The sequence below is a fragment of the Urocitellus parryii genome, chromosome 6, assembly GCF_045843805.1.
Source record: "Urocitellus parryii isolate mUroPar1 chromosome 6, mUroPar1.hap1, whole genome shotgun sequence".
NCBI classification, from domain to species: domain Eukaryota; kingdom Metazoa; phylum Chordata; class Mammalia; order Rodentia; family Sciuridae; genus Urocitellus; species Urocitellus parryii.
The window spans coordinates 172,484,555-172,507,382 of NC_135536.1; the positions used below are offsets into that span (position 1 = coordinate 172,484,555).

A 22,828-nucleotide genomic window follows, 5' to 3' on the forward strand; every position below is an offset into this window, starting at 1 on the left:
TTCCCACGGCGTAACCTTGAAATGTTAACAGGCTTGGGACTATATGCTATCATAAATCAGCAAATTGATTACGATCCTGGGGTCTATGCTCAGATAGCTACAGCAGCCGTTCAGGCTTGGAAGGCTCTACCTATTTCAAATGCTAAAACAAAAATTTCAAAAATTGCTCAAGGACCCTCTGAGCCTTATTCTGACTTCATTGCCTGATTGATGCAGGTAGCAGGAAAAATATTCCCTAACTTGGAACAAGCCATGCCGGTCATTAAGCAATTGGCTCTTAAATATGCAAATTCCTATTGCCAAAATGCCATTAAATCTACCAGAGCAAAGAGTGTTGATAACATGATTCGAGCTTGTAAGGATATTGATGGAGCTCATATTACAGGACAGGTTCTGGCCGCTGCCCTCAAAACGGAAATAGGGGCCCGGCCCGGGCCCCGGAAGCCTAGGTGTATGGGGCAATCCAGGGATGGAATGGTGCCCCAGGGAGTGGGCAACTTCGTCACCTCCCACGGACCAACCCCTTTCTATCTGTAGACTCCCTAGGGGAATGCCAGGAAGTACAGGATGTACAACTGCAACCACAGGTCGCAGAGACAGAACAAGCTGCTACCGCAGTAAGATCTTGGCCAGGCGGGGGAAAATGCAGACAAAATCAAACAAAATACAATCGGCTAAGAAAACTTGGAGAACTTTTGCCCTGAAAATGGGCAGCAATTTCCATGTTGTTTGCATCACCATGGTAACCATGGGGTGCCTGGCCTGAAGAGCGGCTTCCTGGTCCCACCTCCCACACTTTTGCGGGCTTCCGATTGGTTCTTCCACAGTCACTCAGACAGGACTTCTAGTCCCGCCTTCCAGCCACTAACCTGTACTGCTGTGTTTCAGATTTCTACCGGAGCTGCTCAGAGCCTGTATTTTTTTAAAAAAAATGCCTACCTGTAAATGCTAATGAAAGATATCTTTTTCAGACAAAACTTAATTCCACAGGTTTCTATGTTACAGTCCTAAATTTAAGCTGGTTCTAAGTTAAATAACCTGACTTTTTCTCTATAGTTGTGTTACTAAATAATGTTCTATTGATGAGAGATATCAAATATGCTTCTCTATATTTTACTTTTAATTTTGAAGGTTATGAGGATGCATTTGCTCGCCACAGGAACAAGCCGGCAAAGTTCCTGTGTGATGACCAAAAAATCCTTATTTTCATTGCTAACTATAAAAATAAAAATGTATACTCAAGGATCTTATTTCAGTTACATCAAGTGACGTCACATAGAAGAGTGCACTCTTAGTTAAAAATAAATTAAAATGGATCCAAATATTTTAAGACCACGTGGTTACATAAAGTTAATACAATTATAAGTTATGTTCTTATTCTTAATATATATATATATTTTAGATATTTAGATAACCTATATTTGTTAATCTATAAATTAATTAACACATGCCTAATTGATTAGTTAATATATATTTGCCTAATTGTTTTTCTTCAACAGAAAACCCATAATTTATGTTTTATATTTACATTTATCAGATACTCTGCCTTTTCAGTTACAGATATTTGAGATAAATGTGTTTACTATAAATTTGCTTTTAAGTAAAAATACAATCAAGTAATTTCTAATTCTCAAGGTTATTGTTCAAACTCATAAAATGATAAATTATTATAATAATTTCTCCAAAATATCTAAAGGTTTTAACTTTATTTTCATTGATATTTCTTATCAAAATATAATAATTTGTTTATAGATTCTAAGGTTTTCAAAAATTGTTCCATAGTATAAAAAAAAAAAAAGGCACACATGCCTCCTCCTGGATGAAGAACGTTGGTGTCCTATGATTTTTTTTTATTATTTTTTAACCTCGACGTCTCTCGCCGGACTCGGTTTCCGTTGGCCGGACTTGGCATCTGGAGGTCCTTACCGAGATTCGGAAAGCAGAGGTAAGCGGAGGAGGCTCACCTTCTAAGGGAGAAGGGGGAGGATTGGATCAAAGATAATTTAAAGAGACAGGGTACGTACCATGGGTAACTCAACAGTGAAACTTCGTCTGGCCAACGAAGTTAAAGAACTGTTAAACAAACAAGGAACAGGAATAAAAACCAAGACAGCAACTGAATTCGTTGAAGCTATAGCCCAGGCTTGTCCTTGGTTTCTGACAGGAGGCTTTCTTAATAACAGTGATTGGGATTTGGTAAAGCAGGATCTCCAAAAGTTGTTGAGGGACCAGGGTCCAGATAGAGTCCTGATTGCTACTTTCTCTCTATGGAGATTGGTAAAGGATGCTCTTTTAACTGATAAAGTGAAGATTAAGGAGCAGCTTGCTGAATGCAAACAGGCTCTTAATCAGGTCCAAACTGCTGCCACTATTAATCAGGTTACTCAACAAACTTCCAACATACTCGAATCTCAAAGTAAAATTAATCAACATATTTTGTCAGGGATTTTAGCTGCCAACCAAAGAATAGATTTACTTCAGGCTCAGGTAGAAGAATTGTCTGACCTGGTGCTTTTGGGTTGCGTTGACCAACGGGAACATTTGTGCATAACCTCTGTCAGATTTAATAATTCCAGGAATGCTTCCCGCATCATCGGTGCTTATTTGGCCAGAAATTGGTCCATGACAGCAGAAGACATGATCCAGTCTCAACTAACTCAGATAGCTGCCTTAAACAACACCCGTGTCGATCCAGTGACCTTGAGTCAATTCACCACTTGGATATCTTGGATATCTTCTGCCTTTTCCTTTTTTTAAGGAGTGGGTGGGAGTAGGCATTTCTGGCACTATGTGTTGCTTTGGTGTGATTCTTTGTTTGTGGCTTCTCTGTCGTCTCAAGGCCCGCAGTGCTCACGATAAGGCTATGATCATACAAGCTCTTGCTGCTTTAGAAAATGGCAACTCGCCACAGGTCTGGCTTGCACATCTTAAACAGTAAACCTTTGACATGGTCGTTGCACACCAAGTTATTATAACATTGCACTGGGATCGACATGTCCTTCTTTTGTCACTCTTCTAATGCTGGAACTTCTACCATATCTTTCCTTTGTGCATACCTCTCCTCCCTGCCTTTCTGCACTAGGATCTTTGCTAGCTAATCTTACGGTTCAACTACACCTGCCATTTGATGGTGATGGTCATGGGTCCTGTTTATGGAGGTGGTTACCATAACAATGTCCTGTTGGCCACAACACGCTGAGCTGATCTTGTAGTACCCAGTGACAGGCAACTTCCACGCTTGCACTGCAACCTAAGACAGGGGAATGGGGCCTCCCCAGAGACGGGTAAGCAGTGCAGGGGCGGTGGATGACCTAAGACAGGGGCTACTTGATTCCCCTTGACATGCAACAGCAAGAGAGGTTGACTTGCTGGTAGCAGGCCTTCCCTGGCCCCCGGGGCCCAGCCCCCAATTCCTTGTTCTGCATGTCAAAGTGGCCAGCTCACAAGGCCATGACATATGTGCTCCACGGGAACGTCTTGACCTTTATCTAACAATGGCAGATGTCACAACCAAATTTCTCCCCTCTCTGTTGTCCGTGCCTTTCTCTTGGGGTGTTGCCAACTTAATTTTGTCTGCACTACGAAGACAGCCTCAGCTGTCCCCCTTTGTCTACCATCGTCACGATACAGGATGCGAGGCAAGGCACTGCACTTGAGTGATCCACTTGAGTGGACCTCAAGGGGAGCATGTCCTATTGCATGCGGGTTTGACGTCCATGGCCCACCCCACGAAAAAAGGCGTTGGCTGATATGGCCTCAGGTTTGGGGAAGGGCCCTCCTTAAGGCTGGGCCATACTATGCAGCCACTTCTGCACAGTGGGATAGGACCTCTACTCTCGCCTGTATTGTCGTAATAAAACAAAAAAGGGAGAACTGTGGTGAGCCGTTTCTGTGAACTGTGGCCGCCATTACAAGATGGCGCTGGTTTTCCCTGTAGTCTGTGACAAACAACTCCTTATCAGAATGAGTTGGCACGCTGTGACTTGGCACCCTATGAGAAAAGTCCATGTGGCAGTTGTGCATTGGGGCTTTATCTGCTTTATTAAGGCTGGGGCACACGGGAGGAGTGTTCAAGAGAGAAACAAGCTAAAAGACATGTCTAAACAAAGGCCTGAATAAACTGCTGAAGGAAGAATCCTGTGTCGTGTTTCCTTTGCTGGCGAGGGGACGCAGCACTAAGGTTTCATCTCACTCTAATCACATGGTCAATGCCAAGATCACAAATCATAGTAAGTGTTGGTGAGGATGAGGGGAAAAAGTACACTCATACATTGTTGGTGGGACTGCAAATGAAGGCAGCCATTCTGGAAGGCAGAACGTAGATTCTTCAAATAACTAGGAATGGAACCACCACATGACCAGCTATCCCACTCCTTGGTATTTTTCCAAAGATGGAAGATCAGTATCCTACAGGGACATAGCCACCTAAATGTTCATAGCAGCATAATTTAGAATAGTTAAATTATAGAATCAACCAGGTGCCTGTCTATAATAAATTCAGAAACCATGCTTTTTATAACTGTGCTCTCTGGTTTCTACTTCACAATTTTGAAGGAAATTGCGTGTCACTCCATCACAGTCACTTCCTGTTCTCAGCCACAAAGAAGAATGATGTTATGACATTTGCTGGTAAATGAATGGGAATGGAGAACATCATGCTAATTTAAGTAAGTCACACTCCCAAACATCAAACATCAAATGTTTTCTCTCAGCCGTGGACACTAGAGTTAAATAAAGGAAAGAAGGAAAGAAGAATAGAATAAAGATGTGGGAGAGGTCAGTAGAATAGAATAAGGTGATCATGAATCAAAGAGGAAGGATGGAAAAAGAGAGGAAATGTAGCATTAATTCCTTAAAAATCATGTTATGTGAAAATAAAAATATACCACGGGGAATTTCACATTTTGTATAAATCAAAAGAACTAATAAAAAATAAAGGAAGACATGGGTTAAAGCAAGTCTAGTAGAAATTAGGAAGAATAATTGGGTGTAGGATGAGAACAGGAGGAAAAAGGGGGCATCCAGAAATGATACCCCAAATTCCATGCACTTATGGTTTTGTCAGGATGAACCCAACTTATGGGTAACCATAATCCTCTAAATAAAAAAAATCTTTGCAAAGATTGGCCATGACAGTAGGTGGCCCAGTTCCTCCCCAACATTGAGCAGACCTCAGGAGCCTCCTCCTCCCTATGCTGACTGTTCTGTGTGTAGCTGCTGCAGAGTGAGGCCACCAGCCAGCCACACCAGGGTCTCAGGATCAGCAGTCTAGGACACATCGTGCTTGTCTTGGGACTCCCAAATAGACTGTCACTAAGACCCAGGAAGCTACGAGGGGCCTTGTGAACCATCACAGGCCCAGAAGAAGGAGGCCTTGTTCCTCAAGACCTGTCCAGTTCCTTCTGAAAACTGAGCATGAGAAACCCTAAACTTTGCTGCCTGTGCTCCCTGGTCACTACATCACAATCTTCAAGGACATTGTTTGTCACTCCATCACTGTCACTTCCTCTTGCAACAACAGAAACTGGGCATCTATTTCTCCATAAAGCAGATTTGGTGACCTCCCCAGCACAGACCCTGGGAAAGAGCAGGCTCCTCAGGGCTCCACCATGTCTGCACCTGCCTCCTGGCCCCAGTGTCCCCGTCCTGTCCTGCTGCTGACCCTCCTGCTGGGACTCACAGGTGAGTGAGCTCTGTCTGGGGAGAGTCCTCTGTCCTGGCCCCTAGGTCAGCTCTGCCCGTGGACTCCCAGGGACTCAGGACAAGCACAGGCTCTGCCATGGAGGCTGGGACAGGGAATTCTCTGGAGCCCAGGCCAAGGGTCCTGAGCAGTGTCTCTGGGAGGCCTCCCCTGCAGCTGGGGCCAGAGGCGTCACATCAGGTGGTGCTTCAAACAGCAGTGACAAGAATCATCTGAATATTATAATATTTCACCTACAGAATAACTTTCCAGAAAGATCATTGTTTATATCCTGAAATTCTTGAGATCCCAAGAGGCAAGTTGAGGTGACCTTCTCAAGACCATGGGGGATGTGATATCTCTCTCTCTCTCTCTCTCTCTCTCTCTCTCATAGTCTGGCCGTGAGGTACATGGCTCTGTCCCATCATACCTTCTCCTCCATTGATTTGCTGCCTCCCACAGACCCAATAGCCATGGGGCCAATCAATGCTGGACTGAAACCTCTAAAACTGTGAGCTCATCCTGCTTTTCTCTTCATAGTGGATTTGTCTCAGGTATTACTTATAGTAATGAAGAGTTGACTGACACAGGCTGTGACGATGTCCTTACCCTTATCCACATCATAGGGGGCCAGTGGAAGATTCTCAGCCTCAGGAAATCTGCTAAGTAATGATTTTTAATTCCTTGAACACTCACCATGAGCCAGACTCTCTTGAAAAAAATGCTGTACAGCTGTCATGTCATGTGATCATGACACCCACAGCAGACACTCTGGTCACCCACCTTACAGCTAAGAAGCAGAAGCACCAGGACCTCCGTGGTCATTCAGTAGCAGTGCTAGGACTGGGGGGTCCAGGCAGGCGGTCTGATCTGGAGCTCATGGTTCAACCACTCCCCTTCTCAAACATTGTGTTTTAATGTAGTGTAGCACAAGACCATGGGATTTGATTTTTGCTTCCAAATCCCTGAGGCATCTTATGGTCATCATGAATGGTCTAGAGACCCCAAGATGATTTTGATCTTGTTTCTTTTCTTTCTTTTTTTTTGAAGGAAATAAGAGGGTCTTCTTTTAATTTTTAAGTGAAATTAGTAAGTGAGGGATATGTTGCCTGATTTATGCACTGTCTACAGCTTCTGCCAATGGGTATAGAAAATGCTGAAATAAGAGGAAGAGGGTTTGTGGTTTATTACTCCTATGCTCTTCTGCTTCTTGCCTTTATTTGGCAAATAGCTCTTTTTTCCATTTTGTAAATTTGTCCTACTTAGTTATATATGACATCAGAATGCATTTCAATTAATTGTACACAAATAGAGCATAACAGTTAATTCTTGGTTGTACATTCTGTCGAGCCACACCATGTGTGCAATCATGTATGTTCCTAGGGTAATGATGCCCATCTCATTCCAATAGGTATGCATGTGCCTCTACAGTTCTCCATAGTATACTGAATTCAATTCTTTAAGATAAATACCAAGAAGTGTTGGAATTGATCATACAGTATTTCTGCTTTTACTTTCTTGAGGAAGCTCCACACTGATTTCCATAGTGGGTTTCCTAATTGACATTTTCACTAAGAGTAAGTAAGGGTTCCTTTCCCCCACATCCTCACCACCATCCATAGTTTGTGTTCTTGATGATTTCCATTCTGACAGGAGTGAGATGGCATCACAATGTGGTTGTAACTATAGGGAGGAGTGGGCTGGAGGAAGGAAGTAGGTCCCGGCAGTATGACCCTGAGGACTGTATTTTGTTTCTGATCCTCATGTGCACTGGCTCTTCCCACCACCACCTTTCTTCCTTTCTCTCTATCTTCCTCCATCCCTTTATTTCTTCTCTCTCTCTCTCTCTCTCTCTCTCTCTCTCTCTCTCTCTCTCTTCCTCTTTCCTCTCTCTCCCCCTCCCTCCCTCCATTCCTTATTTATTCCTTGCACTGACCTCCATGGACTAAGCAGCTGTTCACCACATGCCCTCCTGCCATGGAAGTCCTGCCTTGGTGCTAGCTGACAATGGACTGACCTGAGAAACTCTGATCCCAAATAACATTTCCTCCTCTGAGTTGTTCTTGATCACAGTGATACAAACTTGACTAATGTAGAGGGGCAGCAATCGTCATCCAGAGGAGCAGTAGTGGACTCATTGTGTCTTTTAATTCTTTATTTGGGACCACATAATTATAAGGGAGAGACTCTTAGCCTGTCATTGGCTGCAGCACTTCAAAGTCCAAGCACATTGCCCAGGGGGGATTTGTAACCTCAAATTATTTATTTGGGCATCTAAAGGAGAGAGGGCTCAGATTGCTCCTTCCCTTGTTCTCCTTGTACCAGGAGCCACCCATCAACTTGGATGGCAGCCATGGATGGGGTGGGAGGGGGAGATCAGCAACAGCAATGAAGCAGCAGAGAAGGGACTGCCCGCCAAGCAGCATGGTCATTGAGGGGGTGTCATGGATGGCCGTGGTTAAGAGCTGGACCACGTGAAGTCCAGAGGGAAGAGAAAGAATCTCCTCTCTCTAAGGCCACTCCAGCATGTGCAGGACACTGTGGAGAGGCTCATCCAGCTGTTGTGTGGCCCTCTGCTCCCCTGACTCTCATACTAGCACTCAGCAACAGACACTCAGCTCCTCATGGAACTACACACCCATCAGCAGGAGTCCTTCCTTAAATCACATTCCCACATAGTGCACTGGTAAAGAACCAATTCTCATGGTGTGGTGTTCCAGATTCCAATGGTAGGATGATTCTGCAGCTGGGGTCAAGGCTAGGAGCTGGAATTCCAGTGTGTATTCTTGGGGTTGGGACAGGAGCAGAACTGTAAGGTGGAGACCATTTCCCTCTCTCTGAAAAAGCAACAGAGAGCTGCACAGAGCAGGGCTCGAGACTGTCAGCAGGCCAGAGGGCTATGCAACATGGTGGAGTCATTGGGGACAGTCAGGGTGAGGCATGAGCAGTCAGAGGCCATGCCCCAGGGACTTTGCACCTGACTTCAGGACGTCCCTTCCTCATCTCCACTGTGTGGTCAATGGGAGGGTTGACCCCACTGATGAGAAACATAAGGATCACCCCAACAGAGCTGTGGTAACTGAACCTGGAAAGACATCAGAAATTAAGAATTTTTCAGGAACAGAATTCCTAGAGAGAACCCCTGGGCAAGTGCCTTGTTGAGGTCCCTGTAAAGCACACAAATCAAAATTGTGAGGGATTTCACAGGTGTGTGAATGTCACTAGTTTTCCTATTCCAGGGACAGCAACAAGGAAACTCGTGGTTGAGAGAAGTTTATTGCATTGATGTATCTATTGGCTGAATAGAGTGTTCACATCCGCTTGTGGGAATATTGAGGCATCAGGAAGTTTAAAACACTTGTGATGCCACAGATCTTTATTTTGTGGTACAACTTGTCCTCATAGCTAACATCCTTTCACTTCAACCGAAAGGCTTCCCTTAGTATTTCTTGCAGGACATTTCTAGATCTGCTTGTTTTCATCTATCAGGGAATATCTTCATTTCTCATTCTTGTTGGAAGGACAGTTGTGCTAGGTATAGAATTCTCTTCTTCCTCCATCCATCTCTCTCCTCTTCTTCTTTCTCTTCCTCATTTCCCCCCTCTCTCTTTGACACTTCACATACATCATCATACTATCTTGCATTCCTATTATTAATAACTTAATTTAAAAAAAAAAACCTTAGGAGGAATCTCCTGTATATGGTGAATATGCCTCTCTTTCTACTTAAGTATTTTTCTTTTACTTTAGGTTTGGAAGTTTGGTTTACAGTCTCAGTGTGTGTCTGCTCCAGCTGATGATACCTGGAGTTTATTCAGTATTTTGGATTAGTACATTCATATACTTGATCACATTCAAGATTGTGGAGGACATTTCTCTTTCAAATAGATTTTGCCCTATTTTTTTTCTCTCTCCTGTCTTCAGGGGTTCTCATATATGTATCAGTGCACTTAATAATATCCTGAAAGGAATTTAAGTTTCTTTTTAAGATTTTTTTTTCTTTTCAGAAATGCAGAGTCAGTAAGGGCAATGGTTCATGCTCCACATTTTGGGGATTTTTAACTGTGTTGGAACCTCTAGTGAACTTCTGGGTTAACTGAGCTTATCAATTTCCAAACATCTATTTGGTTCCTTTTTATTCTCTTCCTCTTTCTCTTCTTCTCCCCCCACCCTTGGTGTTTTCAATTTGCTATTAATATTTCAGATTGCTTTTTTATTTGTCCATATTTTCCTAGAGCATGTTGGAGAGAGCTGCTTCACAGTGGTAGTCTTTTATCAGCTTGGGCCCAATAGAACACAAGAGTCCTGCTGAGAAGAATGCAGGAGGGTAAGAGATAGGGAAGGTCTTGGAATGGTAGAGGAAAGAGGGTGGAATAACAGGGGGACTAGAAACAAGGGGAAGCAGATTGGCCAGCCCCATTAATGTGGAGAGCAAAAAACAGCCTTGTAATGAAACACAGCTCTCATGAGGACCCTTGGGTGATGCCCAGTGACAACAAATTTGGATTTTTCAAATTCACCAACATAACATGATAGATTTCTGTTTTTTAGGCACCAGGTTTATAGTCATTTCTCACAGCAAAATTAGAAAACTTAAATTATATGATTATATTTGGGGAGATATTTTAGGGGCTTCAGAAATCATATTTCTTAATTGAGCTGCAGTTTTATTGTTGTATGTACCATGATTACTCCAGAATGATGGAGAAAATCCTATCATGAGCTAAGATCTCTGTGGAATTGGGAAACTGAGCCAGAGGCTCACAGAAAAAAGTGTGTCCCACTAACTGTACCCACCACTTCCACACAACTCAGGAATCTCAAGAGCCACATGACCCCACCCAATGTCATGGTCCATGAAGTGCCAGTGACCTTGAGGTCAAAAAGGGAAGAGCAACAAACAGTTGGTGACACATGAGAGCTCAGGGGAGGGCTCAGGCCCTCAGTCCCCTCCCTCCACCTTGCTCAGGGCTCTGGGCCTCAGGGGCAGGTGTCTCACAGTGTGGAGGTGCAGGCCAGGGGAGGCTCAGTGTGAGGACACGCCCTGTGCTGAGCTCAAGGCCACTCTGTGGGCACTCAGTCAGTGACAGGCTTTGCTGATTCCACATGATAAACCAAGAGGATCCCCAGGATGAGCAGTGACCACCCTGTGTCTTCCCCAGGAGCGGCTGCACAGGAGCTGCAGGTGATCCAGCCTGAGAAGCCAGTGTCTGTCGCTGCTGGAGAATCGGCCACTCTGCACTGCACTGTGACCTCCCTGCTCCCTGTGGGGCCCATCTGGTGGCTTAAGGGGTCAGGGCCAGGCCGGGAGTTGATCTACAACTTCTTAGGAGGCCACTTCCCCCGAGTCACAAATCTCTCAGATGTCACAAAGAGGGACAACAGGGACTTTTCCATCCGCATCAGTAATGTCACCCCAGCAGACGCCGGCACCTACTACTGTGTGAAGTTCCAGAAATCGACCCCTGTTGATAAGGAGTATAAGTCTGGACCAGGCACCGAGTTGTCTGTGCGAGGTGAGTGCAGCTGTCTCCTCCTCCCTGGGGTGGGACAGGAGGTCAGGGGTCACACCCCCCACCCTGGGGGCCACAACTGAGAAGCAGGAGCAGCACTGGGTGCTCATGTCATGACCTGCTGTCACCTTTTCTGCAGGTCAGGGAGGCAGAGGCCTGTGGAGGCCGTGCTATTAGGTCCAGGCTCCATGGCTGGTAAATGGGGGGCATCTGCACCCTCACCTGCCTGCTCCACAGCCCTGACCTTTTCCAGTCTGGCCTGCCCTGTGGCTCCCCAGCTGAGGGCTCTGAGGGTTTGAGGGACTTGCCAATCAAAGAGGCAGAGCATGTGTGCTGTCTTCAAAGAGCACTGCTCTTCTGTGGGTGGGTTCTCTTTTTGCTATAAGCACCCAAGTCCCACTGTGTGCCAATCTGTACTTTAGATGCTCTCAAAATAGCCAGGAGAAGCGTAAGCTAAAGTTCTTCTCCCACCAGGCTAGTGTTCCTATGCCTCCCTGAGGACCAGGTCCTCCAGAGCATGTCCCTTGTGTCTCAGGATGGAATCTCACAGGTACCATAGGGTAGAAGAAGTTCTGGGTCACTCACCCAGGAAGCATTATCAGGGATGGTGACACAGGGGTTCCCAGTTCAGGAAGCATAGGTGCTCACTGTGTGGTTCCTGCAAGAGCCCTGCATGTCCTTCCTAAGCCACGAGGCTGAGGTGGTCAGCACACATGGACCTTCACACCTGTGCCCACCCCTGTTGACCCGGGGAGCTGGAGGCCCAGCAGGCCTCTCTCACACAGCACTTTAATGCCAGGAGGGGACGGAGCCCAACCTGACTCCAGCCCAGGCTCCTGCTGCCCTGGGAATAGACACTGTCCCCACAGAGGAGCCAGGGCACAGGAGGGGCTCAACACAGACCCTGACCTGACCCACTGGGCAGGGAGCAGCATCCCTGCTCCTCCTTTGTGCTCCACAAGTTCAGGTGCCACTCACATTCACACCCTGAAGCCCACAGTGACTGAGAACCTCTCCTGAGTGTCAGCCACAATCTCCTTCCACAGGGAGATGCCCCAGCAGGACACACAGAGCTGCTCCATTATTTGAACAAGGGCAAAAGCCTTCTTCTGTGGAGATGTTACAGTTGTTCTTACTGTTGAGGTGGGTGGGGTCGGGGGCTCCCCACTGGCTGTGCATAGGAATCATGGGGAAAACTGTAGACAAAAACTCCCAGGCCCAGGCTTCACCTAGACATTTTGCATTAAAAGGTCTGACTTTTGACTAGGCATCTGAGTAACTAAAAATAGTCTAGAAATTTCTAGTACACAACCAGGACTTTTCTCCCCTGAGATGGATGTCCTGAAGACACAGAAGGAAAGTTGGAATTTTCCTCTGGCAATGAAGGAGAGTGTGGGAGCCCTTCTGAGGTGTGGATGCTTCAGAAAAGCAAGTGCTGGGCTCCGCTCTCTCAGTTCCATGAAGGGGGTCTCCTGACAGAGCCCACTGAGATCCAGCATCAGCCCAGAGCCCACATCTGACATACGTCTTCCTGTAAACAGGCGCTAGAGCTAGGGAGAAAGATGATGGAGAAAAGAACAATTGGGGTGGATTCATAACCACCTGTGGAGCACACAGCCCTCTCTGCGTTGAGGACCCAAAATGTCATGGAGGCTTCATCTTTAGGAAACCCCTGTGACGCCTTAGGTGATGTGAGAAGCACGTTGCCACCTTGTTTCCAGTGGGGACTCTTAAGAACACAGGGGGAGGATGGAGATTCAACCCAGAGGTGGATGTCTGTGAGCATGCCTGAGGCCCTGGGCAGACTCTCAGCACCTGGGGAGAGGGAAACAGGTGGAGCCTCTTCCCCAGGGATTTCTGCTTCTCCTCTCACTCGGGTTCTCCTTGCAGCTTAAGGAACAGAGTAGAGACTTTTCCCAGGGTCCTCACTGCATTTGGTGCTACTTCTGGCTACTAAAGAATGAATGTGTGGTTTCATAAGGAGTGAGGATACAGCCACAGGTGATATTTATTAGGCTCCTACTGCATGCCAGTGCCATCCATTGCCTTCACCCTCATCTTCCAGGGTGGTGCTTGTAATCACTCTCTACAGAAGGAAATACTGAGGCTCAGAAGAAAAAACAGTTGTTAAATAATCTTCCTGTGTGGATGAGAGGAGTCTGATCTCTTCCCTCTCCCTCAGCTTGGTGCTCTTGCTGGCCACCCACCTCTCTGAGCCTTATCTCATAATGGGCTCTCACTAGTACTCACTCATGAAGAAGGTGGGGATGAGGGGCTCTGAGGGCTCAGGCCAGCATCAAGATGCTTAGCAGCTCTTGGTAAGTGGCCACTAAGTAGAGTTTCTAACCTCTATAGGGCCTTCCAGGCTTTTGGGGTCTGGGTGAATCCACTTCTTCAATGCCCTCTGAGTGTTGCACATGTATCAGGCAGTGAGGTAAGAATGTGCTAATATACAGGCGGGATCCAGGTTTGATCCTCAGCACCACATAAAAATAAAAGATGTTGTGTCCACCGAAAACTAAAAATAAATATTTAAAAATTCTCTCTCTCTCTCTCTCTCTCTCTCTCTCTCTCTCTCTCTCTCTCTCTCTCAAAAAAAAAATGTGCTAATACAAATATTCATGGTATTTGCTGCTGCCTGGCAACAGCTGTAGAAGGTGCTGGGTGGTGATGAGCAATCTGGAGACGCCAAAGGACCCCTCTAGTACCTGTCCACAGGCAAAAGGCCTGCTCATGCTCTCACATCTCTGCCCTGGGGACCTGCTAAATTCATCATCAGTTATAAATTTGGTCCTATGGCTTCCTCAGCACTCAGTAACCATGATTCCAATGCAAAAGTGATGCAAGGAAGCCCAGTTTCAGAAAAAGGTTCTTCATCCTTCCCTTACAATTCAGGCCTCGGCCCAGGTGAGACCCATGGCATATTTGTGGAAAGAAGAACAATTGGGGTGGACTCATAACCACCTGTAGAGGAGCCCTATGTAACATAAAGTATAGGAGAAGGATGAGTGGGTTTGCTTGTTTGTTTATTTGTTTGTTTGGGTTTCAGTTGTTGGAATGACCCCAGGGGCACTACATCCTCAGCCCTTTTTATTATATATTTTGAGGTAGGTTCTCGCTATGTTTCCCAGTCTCGTCTGGACATTGCAGTCCTCCTGTCTCAGCCTCCCCAGTCTCTGGACAACACGTCCTACAGTTTGCTGAGATTCCAGGGGCAGCTCTGTGTGACCAAAGCCACCTGTGCTCAGTGTGGCCTGGGAGATTTGCCAACCACCCCACTCCACAGATGAGGTGCTGGGCCAGGTCTCAGCATGGAGAGCTGGTCCCCATGTTCATGGTGGTTTCATGGTGTCATTTGTCCCCTGCATTTGTTTCTAATAAGGGCTACCCTCAGTGTCAAGCATTCCAGGGCAGGACAGCAGGAAATGCTTGTTAACAAAGAGTGAGACAGGGGTGAGATCCTCCTTGGGCCCAGGTTGGTGGCAGTGCCTGGTGCAGAGAGGAAGGCATGGATCTCAGGCTTGGAGCAATATCTGGGCTGATGTTCCTCACTGTCTGACTGGAAAGCTGTGCTCACCTAGAAACATGAGGGTAGGGACACCACACAGGGAACAGTTCAGCACCCTGAAAGTTCAGTAGTTATTAGGAGTTCAGCATTATTAGGAGCATTAAAAAAACAATGTCTTGTGGCTTTGGGTATAGCCCAGTGACAGAGCATGTGCTCAGCAGGCCCCTGGTATCAATCCCTAGTACAGCAAATAATAATAATAAGGATAATAGTGATAATAGCAATAATAATGTCAAGGACGATTATTCACAGTGTTACTCACTTGTGCTCTGAGGGACTCTTCTGATCACCTCACTTGTCTGTCAATGCCCCTTCACAGCCAGACCTTCCCCCCCTGTGCTATTGGGTCCTGAGACGAGGGCCGCACCTGGGCAGATGGTGAGCTTCACCTGCGAGTCCCACGGCTTCTCCCCCAGCAACATCACCCTGAACTGGTTCAAAAATGGGAATAAATTCCTGCACATTCAGACCAACGTAGACCCCAGAGGAGAAAGTGTGTCCTTCAGTTTGTCCAGCACAGCCCAGGTGACCCTGGCCCCCGGGGACATCCACTCTCAGATCATCTGTGAGGTGGCCCACATAAGCCTGCAAGGGGGCCCTCCTCTTCGTGGGACTGCCAACTTGGCTGACACCATCCGAGGTACAGAACCCTGCTGCCTGCCCCAGCCCACACCTGGCCACCCAACCTGCTGCTCCCCAGGGACCTTTGCTGCAGGACCTCAGTGACCTGGGCTCTAATTCCCAGCAGTGCTGCCACCTGCCATGCACATGTGGACTCCTGCCCTGTGGCCAGCATGTGCTGTTGGCTTTATTTCATTAACTAGTAGCAAATACCACTGTGAGCACCTCCCAAAGCCAAGCCTTGAGGTGTGGGGGTGAGGGTTTCATCTATTGTGCTCACTTCCTGCAGCCCAGGAGCTGGGCTTGTCAACCTCACTCACTTTACTCTCAGGGGAGCTGCTGGTCCCTTGGCACCTGTGGGTGGCAGGTCCTGTGGTTAGTGATTCACTCCTGTGCAAACCCCCAGTGTCTGAGCCCCTCTGCATGCCTGGCCCTGTCCCGAGGGAGGTCCTTGCCCTGCTGGGAGGAGCTCAGCTGTCTGTGCCATAAGGTCACAGCTTCTGTCTGTGCTGTTTCAGTTCCGCCCACTGTGGAGGTCTCCTCACAGCCCACCATGGCAGGGAACCAGGTGAATGTCACCTGCCAGGTGATGCACTTCTACCCCCGGAACCTGCAGCTGACCTGGGGGGAGAATGGAAATGTGTCCAGAAGAAAGATGGCCTCCACCCTCTCAGAGAACAAGGACGGGACCTTCAACCTGACCAGCTGGCTGCTGGTCAACTCCTCTGTGCACAGGGAGGACGTGACGTTCACCTGCCGGGTGGAGCACGATGGGCAGCCAGCCACCACCAGGAACTACACCCTGAAGGTCTCTTCAAGCTCCAGGGAGCAAGGCCTGGACAACACCCCCGGTGAGTCCTCTACCCTGGCTGGCCGAATGCTTTAAACTTCATCTTGACTCTGTGTGTTGTGATGTGAGAGCAGTGACCCCCCCTTCCCCCAGGGCATCCAGAGCCTGGGAACACAGCAGCGTCTTAGTCAGCTCCCCACACCACACTCTGAGGGTCTCCTCTGTGGGGTTGGGCACACATCTCATGGGGCCTTCAAACAGGGACACTAAGGAGGAAGGGAGGACGGGGGATGGGCCTGTCCTGGCACCTGCCACTTGCCTTCTTCACCTCACACTTGTCAATTCTAATTGCCCTCCCCTTCCACCTATCTTCCCACCCACTGTGTATGTCACCCCAAAATACACAGTGACACAGGACCAGGTGACCATCACCTGCCAAGAAAAGATGTTCTACCCCGTGAGCTTGCATGTAACCTGGTTGGAAAATGGAAATACGTTGAGAACAGAAGCTGCCTCAGCCATCCCAGAGAACAAGGATAGGACCTGTAACCACATGAGCGGGCTCCTGGAGAACTCATGTGCCCAGGGGTGATGTGGTGTTTTCCTGCCAGATGGCACAAGATGGGCAGCCAGCCACCTCCAGAAACCATAGGCTAAGTGTTGGGGTCCTCAGAAAAAGCAGGGTACAGATACCTCCCTGGTCAGGTGAGGTGTCTAATCCCTGCTACTCAGAAGGCTGAGGCAGGAGAATCCACGTTCCAGGTCAGCCTCAGCAAATTAGCAAGGCCCTAGGGAACTCAGTGAGACCCTGACTGTAAATTAAATATTAAAAAGGGGTACAGATGCTGCCATCATGCATAACAAATTAGAATAAATGAATAATTTAATAATGAAAAAAAGGGCTGTAGATGTGGTTCAGTGGTAAGCACCCCTGGGTTCAATCTCTTGTTCCCAAAAGAAAATAAAAAATCTCCCTCTGGTGGGGTCGCCACTCTAGGTGACTGGGTCTTGTCTATCTTATATCCTTTGGAGGTTTTTAGTTCTAAAGGTAGTACTTTATTTTTATTCGTTGTAGAATAATTCTGAAGTCTTCAAATAACTATTAGAACCATATATTCACTGAAATCTCCCACTCCTCACCCCAAGAGTCTCCACTGTGAAGACCTGGGTCCATCTCTCCATGGATCTTTCAACAGATGTTAAAGAAGAAGGAGAGGGAGGGGACTGTCCTGTCTTACTGTCCTGCCTCTTGTCTCTCCACCCACCTGCTGCTCTGTTCTCCTTCCTCAGGGCCTCTCCCTCCTCCTTACCCTGTGGACCTCTGTCCAGCCTCCATTCCATATTGGAATTTCCAATACACCTCACACTTAGTTTCTCATTGTCCTTCCCCAAAGGACTGATGTGCAGAACCAGCCCTCCACAGCCAGAGCCTAATAACAGCCATTTCCCAATTGAAGTTCAAGCACCAGATGCCAAGAATTCCCTTCCTGAGGTTAGACAACAGGTTCACTCCTGGTGGAAATGTGAACAAGGGCACCTCAACACAGGCCAGTGCCTGCCCAGGTGCCACTGACCCTCAGCCCTGGGGTCATGTCAGCAGCCAGCTGATGAGTCCCAGGTTCAAACTCACAGTGTCTAATTTCCAGACCTCTCCTGGAGCTGGGTTTCCATAGGAAGTGTCCTCTGTGAGGGACATGGGGAATCAGGAAGTTTCCTAGAATGTTCTCAGGATCAACTTCAGGATCCCTCCCACCCAAGGAAGAAATGAAGCAGCATCTCAGCTGCCCCCACAGAAGCCAGAGGACCCCCAGAGCTGCTTTCAGGGGAGGAGAGGAGAGGGGCCTTCCACTCCCTGCTCAGGCAGGCTCTGATGCTGGTGCCTTCTAGAGGGAGGAGGGGGCAGGAGTGCAGCTCTCCTCCACTGAGGGGAGCCCCAGAGCAGCACTCAGCTGAGAACTGTGGCCCCCAGCAGGGCAGAGCCTCAGGAGGTAATGTGCCCACTCCTTCCTAAGGACCTGAAAGCATTTCTTTGTTTTTTAAAAAATCCCATCTTTGTTAGCATTACTTTAAAAGGAAAAATGGCTCATAGTAACAATGCAAAGACTCCACAGGTCTTTTTGCCAGAATCTGGCTTTGTTTGTCCAACAGAAAGACTTCAGGTGACATAGCACTGGAGGGATGGTCTGCTATTTAGAGGCCCTTCCCAAGTAGAAGAATCTTTTTCTTGACTCCCCAGAGGGTTTCTGGTTCGCACTTTTCTTCCTGTACCTCCTTAGCAGGCTCCCCAAGGTCATGAGACAGGGGGTCATTCATCTTACCCATGACACTGAGTGGGCAGCTTTGCTCTCCTCTCTCTCCATGGAACTGCCCTAACTCCATGTGCATGTGTCATTGAAAATTGTTTTCATGCCCTGGAGACACCGGACATTCTCTTTGTCCAAGGAACTTGGTCTCTGGAATCACCATATAGGACTCTAGGGAGGAGCTGCTCTGGTTTGGATTCCACTAAGCTGTGACCTTCCTTAAACTCCCCAGGCCTCGGTTTTCTTACCTGGAAGTAATGATAATCCTTGTACATGAGACGGTAAGAATCAAGTAGGGAAGCACCATGGCTGGGTGGGAAATGTGCTTGAAACACACATTTTACTTTCTCTCACCAAGGACACCCTGGGATCTGAGTGGAAATAAGGAAATTCTTGACCCAGGAGGAGTCTGCCTCAGGATGACCAGGGCAGCCAGGACAGGGTGTGTGCTAAAGCTTCACAACTTTGTTGGGCCCAGGTGGGCCTCATCAGGTGCAGGCTCCTGGGAATGGATGGCTAGGAGTCCCTCCAATAGTCCCTTCTGTCCCTTGATTTTCAGGAGCAGTGAAGTCTACACTTGTTTCATACCTCATAGGCCTGTTCCTTGGCCTCAAGATCCTACTGGCCGTCAGTGTCTCTGCCATCTACATCCTCAGGAAGCAGAAGTCCTGACTGTAAGTCACCAGGAGGGAGGGTGGAGCACAGGCTGCTGCAGAGGGCAGGACTAGGGGTAGTGGCAGCCCACCTGTGCACAGCTGCAGAGTCAGTGGGTCTAGAGAACCAGGCACCCCTCAGCACCCTCAGGATCTCATGCAACTTCTGTGGGGTCCTAGCTCCCAGAAAATGTGTGGGGTGTGCAGGAGATGAGGAGGTGAAGGGTTGGCAATGGGTGTCCTCTGAGTCAAGGTGCTCCAGAGATGATGGGCAGAAGGTGTGCAGTGAGCATGAGCAGATTGGGTGTCTCCTTTGAAGGGCACCTCTAGATTAGTCCTATAGTCTAATGCTGGGCCTCCATGGGCAGAACGATTCTACCATATGCAGCAATGTGGAGAAGTTCTAGATGGGCTGCTCTCACAGATGCTCCCCTTGTGACTCTCAGTGTGACCAATCTGAAGGGAGAGGGGATGCAAGTCAGGAGAGGTTGGGCTGAGAGTCCTGTCCTGGGGTTGGGGGTTCCCTCAAGACAGGCATCCAGAATCTCATAGCTCCCAGGAGATGTGTCATAAATGGTGAGCAGATAATTGAATGTGGACTGACTGTTCATCATGGATTGTTTCCCACAGATCCTGCATCACTCCCTGCTACCTTGGACCCTCAGTCTCTGCCACCTTCTTCCTGCTCCAAGGTGCTCAGCTTGAGAGAAGAAGCTGCTAAGAAGCCTCTGTAGCCTCTGTTCCAAATGTCTCCTTCCAGGACACCAGCCCACAGGCCCCTGTTGCACCTCTGCCCAGTCCTTGATGCTCCATGGCTGAGTCTGCACTCATCATCCTGAGCAGGGCCATGAGTCCTGTCTCTGGACAGCAACTCATGACACCTCCCCAGATGGTGACAAGCAAGCCCCACCTGACCACGTCAGGAAACTTCTCCTCCATTGCCTCGGGCTTGGCCATCAAGCACCCCAAGTCCTTGCTCTCAAGAGTCACTATGCCATGTTTTTCCTGCCTACCCCTCCTCCCCAGCCTTCTTGAGGTTCTCACATGAAACTCATTCTGTTTAATATGAAAAGTTATTCTCCTTCCTCTTTACCTAAGTGTCCTATGTCTCAAACCCAGAAAGAGAAAAAGAAAGAAGGTGCTCCTTAAACTCAGGGTTCTTCTTCTTTAGGACTTATGAACAACAGTGTTGTCCTGGATGAAGGCAGTCACCACTCTCCATAGAAGAGCAGGATTGTCAAAATGACCGTGCAAACTGAAAGCAAAACCCTGGGAAGCCATCTCCATAGTGATCATGAAAAATAATGATGGTTCTTCCATGTTTGCAGCATTTGTCAAAATATGAAAGACACTCAAAATATCAGTTAAATGTCAATTTAAACATATAGAGAAATATAAACAATAATAAAATGAAGGCGTAGTGCACAGTGATTTGGAAAACTAGAAACACTGAGTGTTAAAGTTTTGTTTCTTTGTAAAAACTTACCCAGAGAAGTTTCAACATGCTGGCTTTGTTCTTATTAATTGAAGATCTGATGCAAAATCATTTCTACCTTAGGTGAATTTATCAACCCCCTTAATAACATCACCCTTTTGGGCACCACCATTCCCCTGTGTATGTGGTAACATCACCTTTACCAGGTTCATTCATCTGCCAAAGGAAACTCCCCACGTGGGATCCATGTCCACACTCCATGGCCAGCTGCTTCTGTTCTGCCCACTTGTTCCCAGTTTAATCTCACTTCCAGCATTATCACCTCTCCTGTCCTCACTGTGCTTTTATCTCTGTTGCTTATTCTTTAAATATAGAATGGATCATAAGAGGAAAGTAGAGATCAAGAAATTTGTAGAAGCAAATAAGAACAGAAATACAACATATCTACACCTCTGGGACAAGATGACAGCAGTTCTAGTAGGAAAATCTAGATCGTTGAGTGCCTACTTTAACAAGATAGAGATCTCAAATAGATAAGCTTATACTCCACCTCAAGGCCTTAGAAAAAGAAGAACAAACTAATTACCAAAAGATTAGAGGATAGAAAACCATTAATATCAGAGCAGAAATCAATGAAATTGAGAGGATCAATGCAAAGAGGAGTTGTTTCTTTTAAAAGATAAATAAGATTGAAACCCTCTCGGCCAAATAACCAGAAGAAAGAGAGAGAAGAACCAAATCAATCAAATTAGAGATAAAAAAGAAGATATCACTGGAAAAACTTCTATCAGAACACATTTGAATGAAATTAGATATTAATGGCAAAATAACAATTAAAAACTACAGTAACACCTGGAGACTAAATAATATGCTATTAAATGACAAATGGGTAGCAGAAGAAATCAATGATGGAATAACAACAACAAAAAACTTGCAGGTAAATGAGAATAGTAATACAGCATATCCAAATGTCTGAATCACCATGCAGACAGTTCCAAGTGGAAAGTTCATTCCTCATTTTGGTCATTATGTATAGTGTTTCTGTAAACAGGTGTGTAAGGCATTGTTGTGGACATGTTTTCCTTTCTGTTGGGTGTATAACTAGAAGTGGAATTGGTGGGCATATGGTAATTCTGTTTAACCCTTTGAGGAACTGGGGGAATCTTCTCCAAGGCAGTGGAGCATTCCCCTTAGCATATAAGGGCATCTCATGAGGTTTCATGTTCATTTTTCTGATTACAATTATTTAGAAGATTCTTCTATGTGTTTATTGGGCATCTTTGCATCTTTAGAAAAATGTCTAGTCAGATATTTGCCTTTTTAAAAATCAATTTTTTCAGTATCACATCTTAAGATATGTACTTCTGTGGTTTTCTTGTAAGAGAATATCATTTTTATCTCCTGTTGCTTTCAGAATTTTCCTTCTGTTTTGGGCTCTCATAATTTATACCATGATGTGTCTGCTTGTTGCTTTCTTTGTATTTCTCTAACTTTGAGTTAGCTGACATTCCCAGATGTGTAGTTCATGAAAGGTGTGCACTATAATTTCCTGGAACTTTTTTCTGCTCCCTTCCCTATCTCCTATCCTTCTGGCACTCCCATTGTACATAAACTGCTGTACTTAATGATGGCCCTTACTTCTCTGAGGTTCTGTTCATTTTTGTTCATTCCATTGCTCTCTCTTTCATACTGCATAATATCTACCAATCTATGTCCATGTTTTCCAAGAACTTTTGGATTTATAGCTGAAATCTACTGTTAAGCCTCCTTTATTTCAAGTTATTATGCTTTTAAGTGTGGAATTTCCATTTCATTTTAATTTCTTTTTCAATATTTTCTATAACTTTATGGATAATTATCTATTTGGTGTGACGTCTGATTTCCTTGGTTCTTTGAATATGTATCTAAAGTACCTGTTTTAAAGATTGTTAAATCTGCCATCTTACTGCTTTACAGGCTGTTTTAGTTGTTTGTTTTTTTCTAATGCAGGGATCATACTTTCCTACTACTTCATAGGTCTTAGATTTTGTTTGTTGTTGGTTTGAAATTAGACATTTTAGATAATGTGTTGCAGAAACTCTTGGTACTGTTGCCCCTGGCCTCTAAGGATTTTTGTCATTTGCTTGTTTATGAATTTATCGACTGACTCAATTGTTTTAGTAAAGTCTATTCTCCCTATCCTAATACAAGTACATTTTTTTTGTCTTGTAACATTATAGTAGAAAGCTAGAAATCTTTGTAGAAAAATAGAGACTGAAAAATCAT

General features: G+C 46.3%; 1 protein-coding gene across 1 annotated transcript; it reads left to right on the forward strand.

Annotated features, from left to right (window-relative positions):
* Positions 1–5,609: 5,609 nt before the first annotated feature.
* On the forward strand, positions 5,610–19,147 carry LOC144249043 (signal-regulatory protein beta-1-like). Its single transcript, XM_077800166.1, has 5 exons — positions 5,610–5,682; positions 10,843–11,196; positions 15,081–15,401; positions 15,901–16,254; positions 19,035–19,147. Exons 1-5 carry the CDS (start codon positions 5,610–5,612, stop codon positions 19,145–19,147), a joined length of 1,215 nt encoding a protein of 404 aa, XP_077656292.1.
* The last annotated feature ends 3,681 nt before the right edge of the window (positions 19,148–22,828 follow it).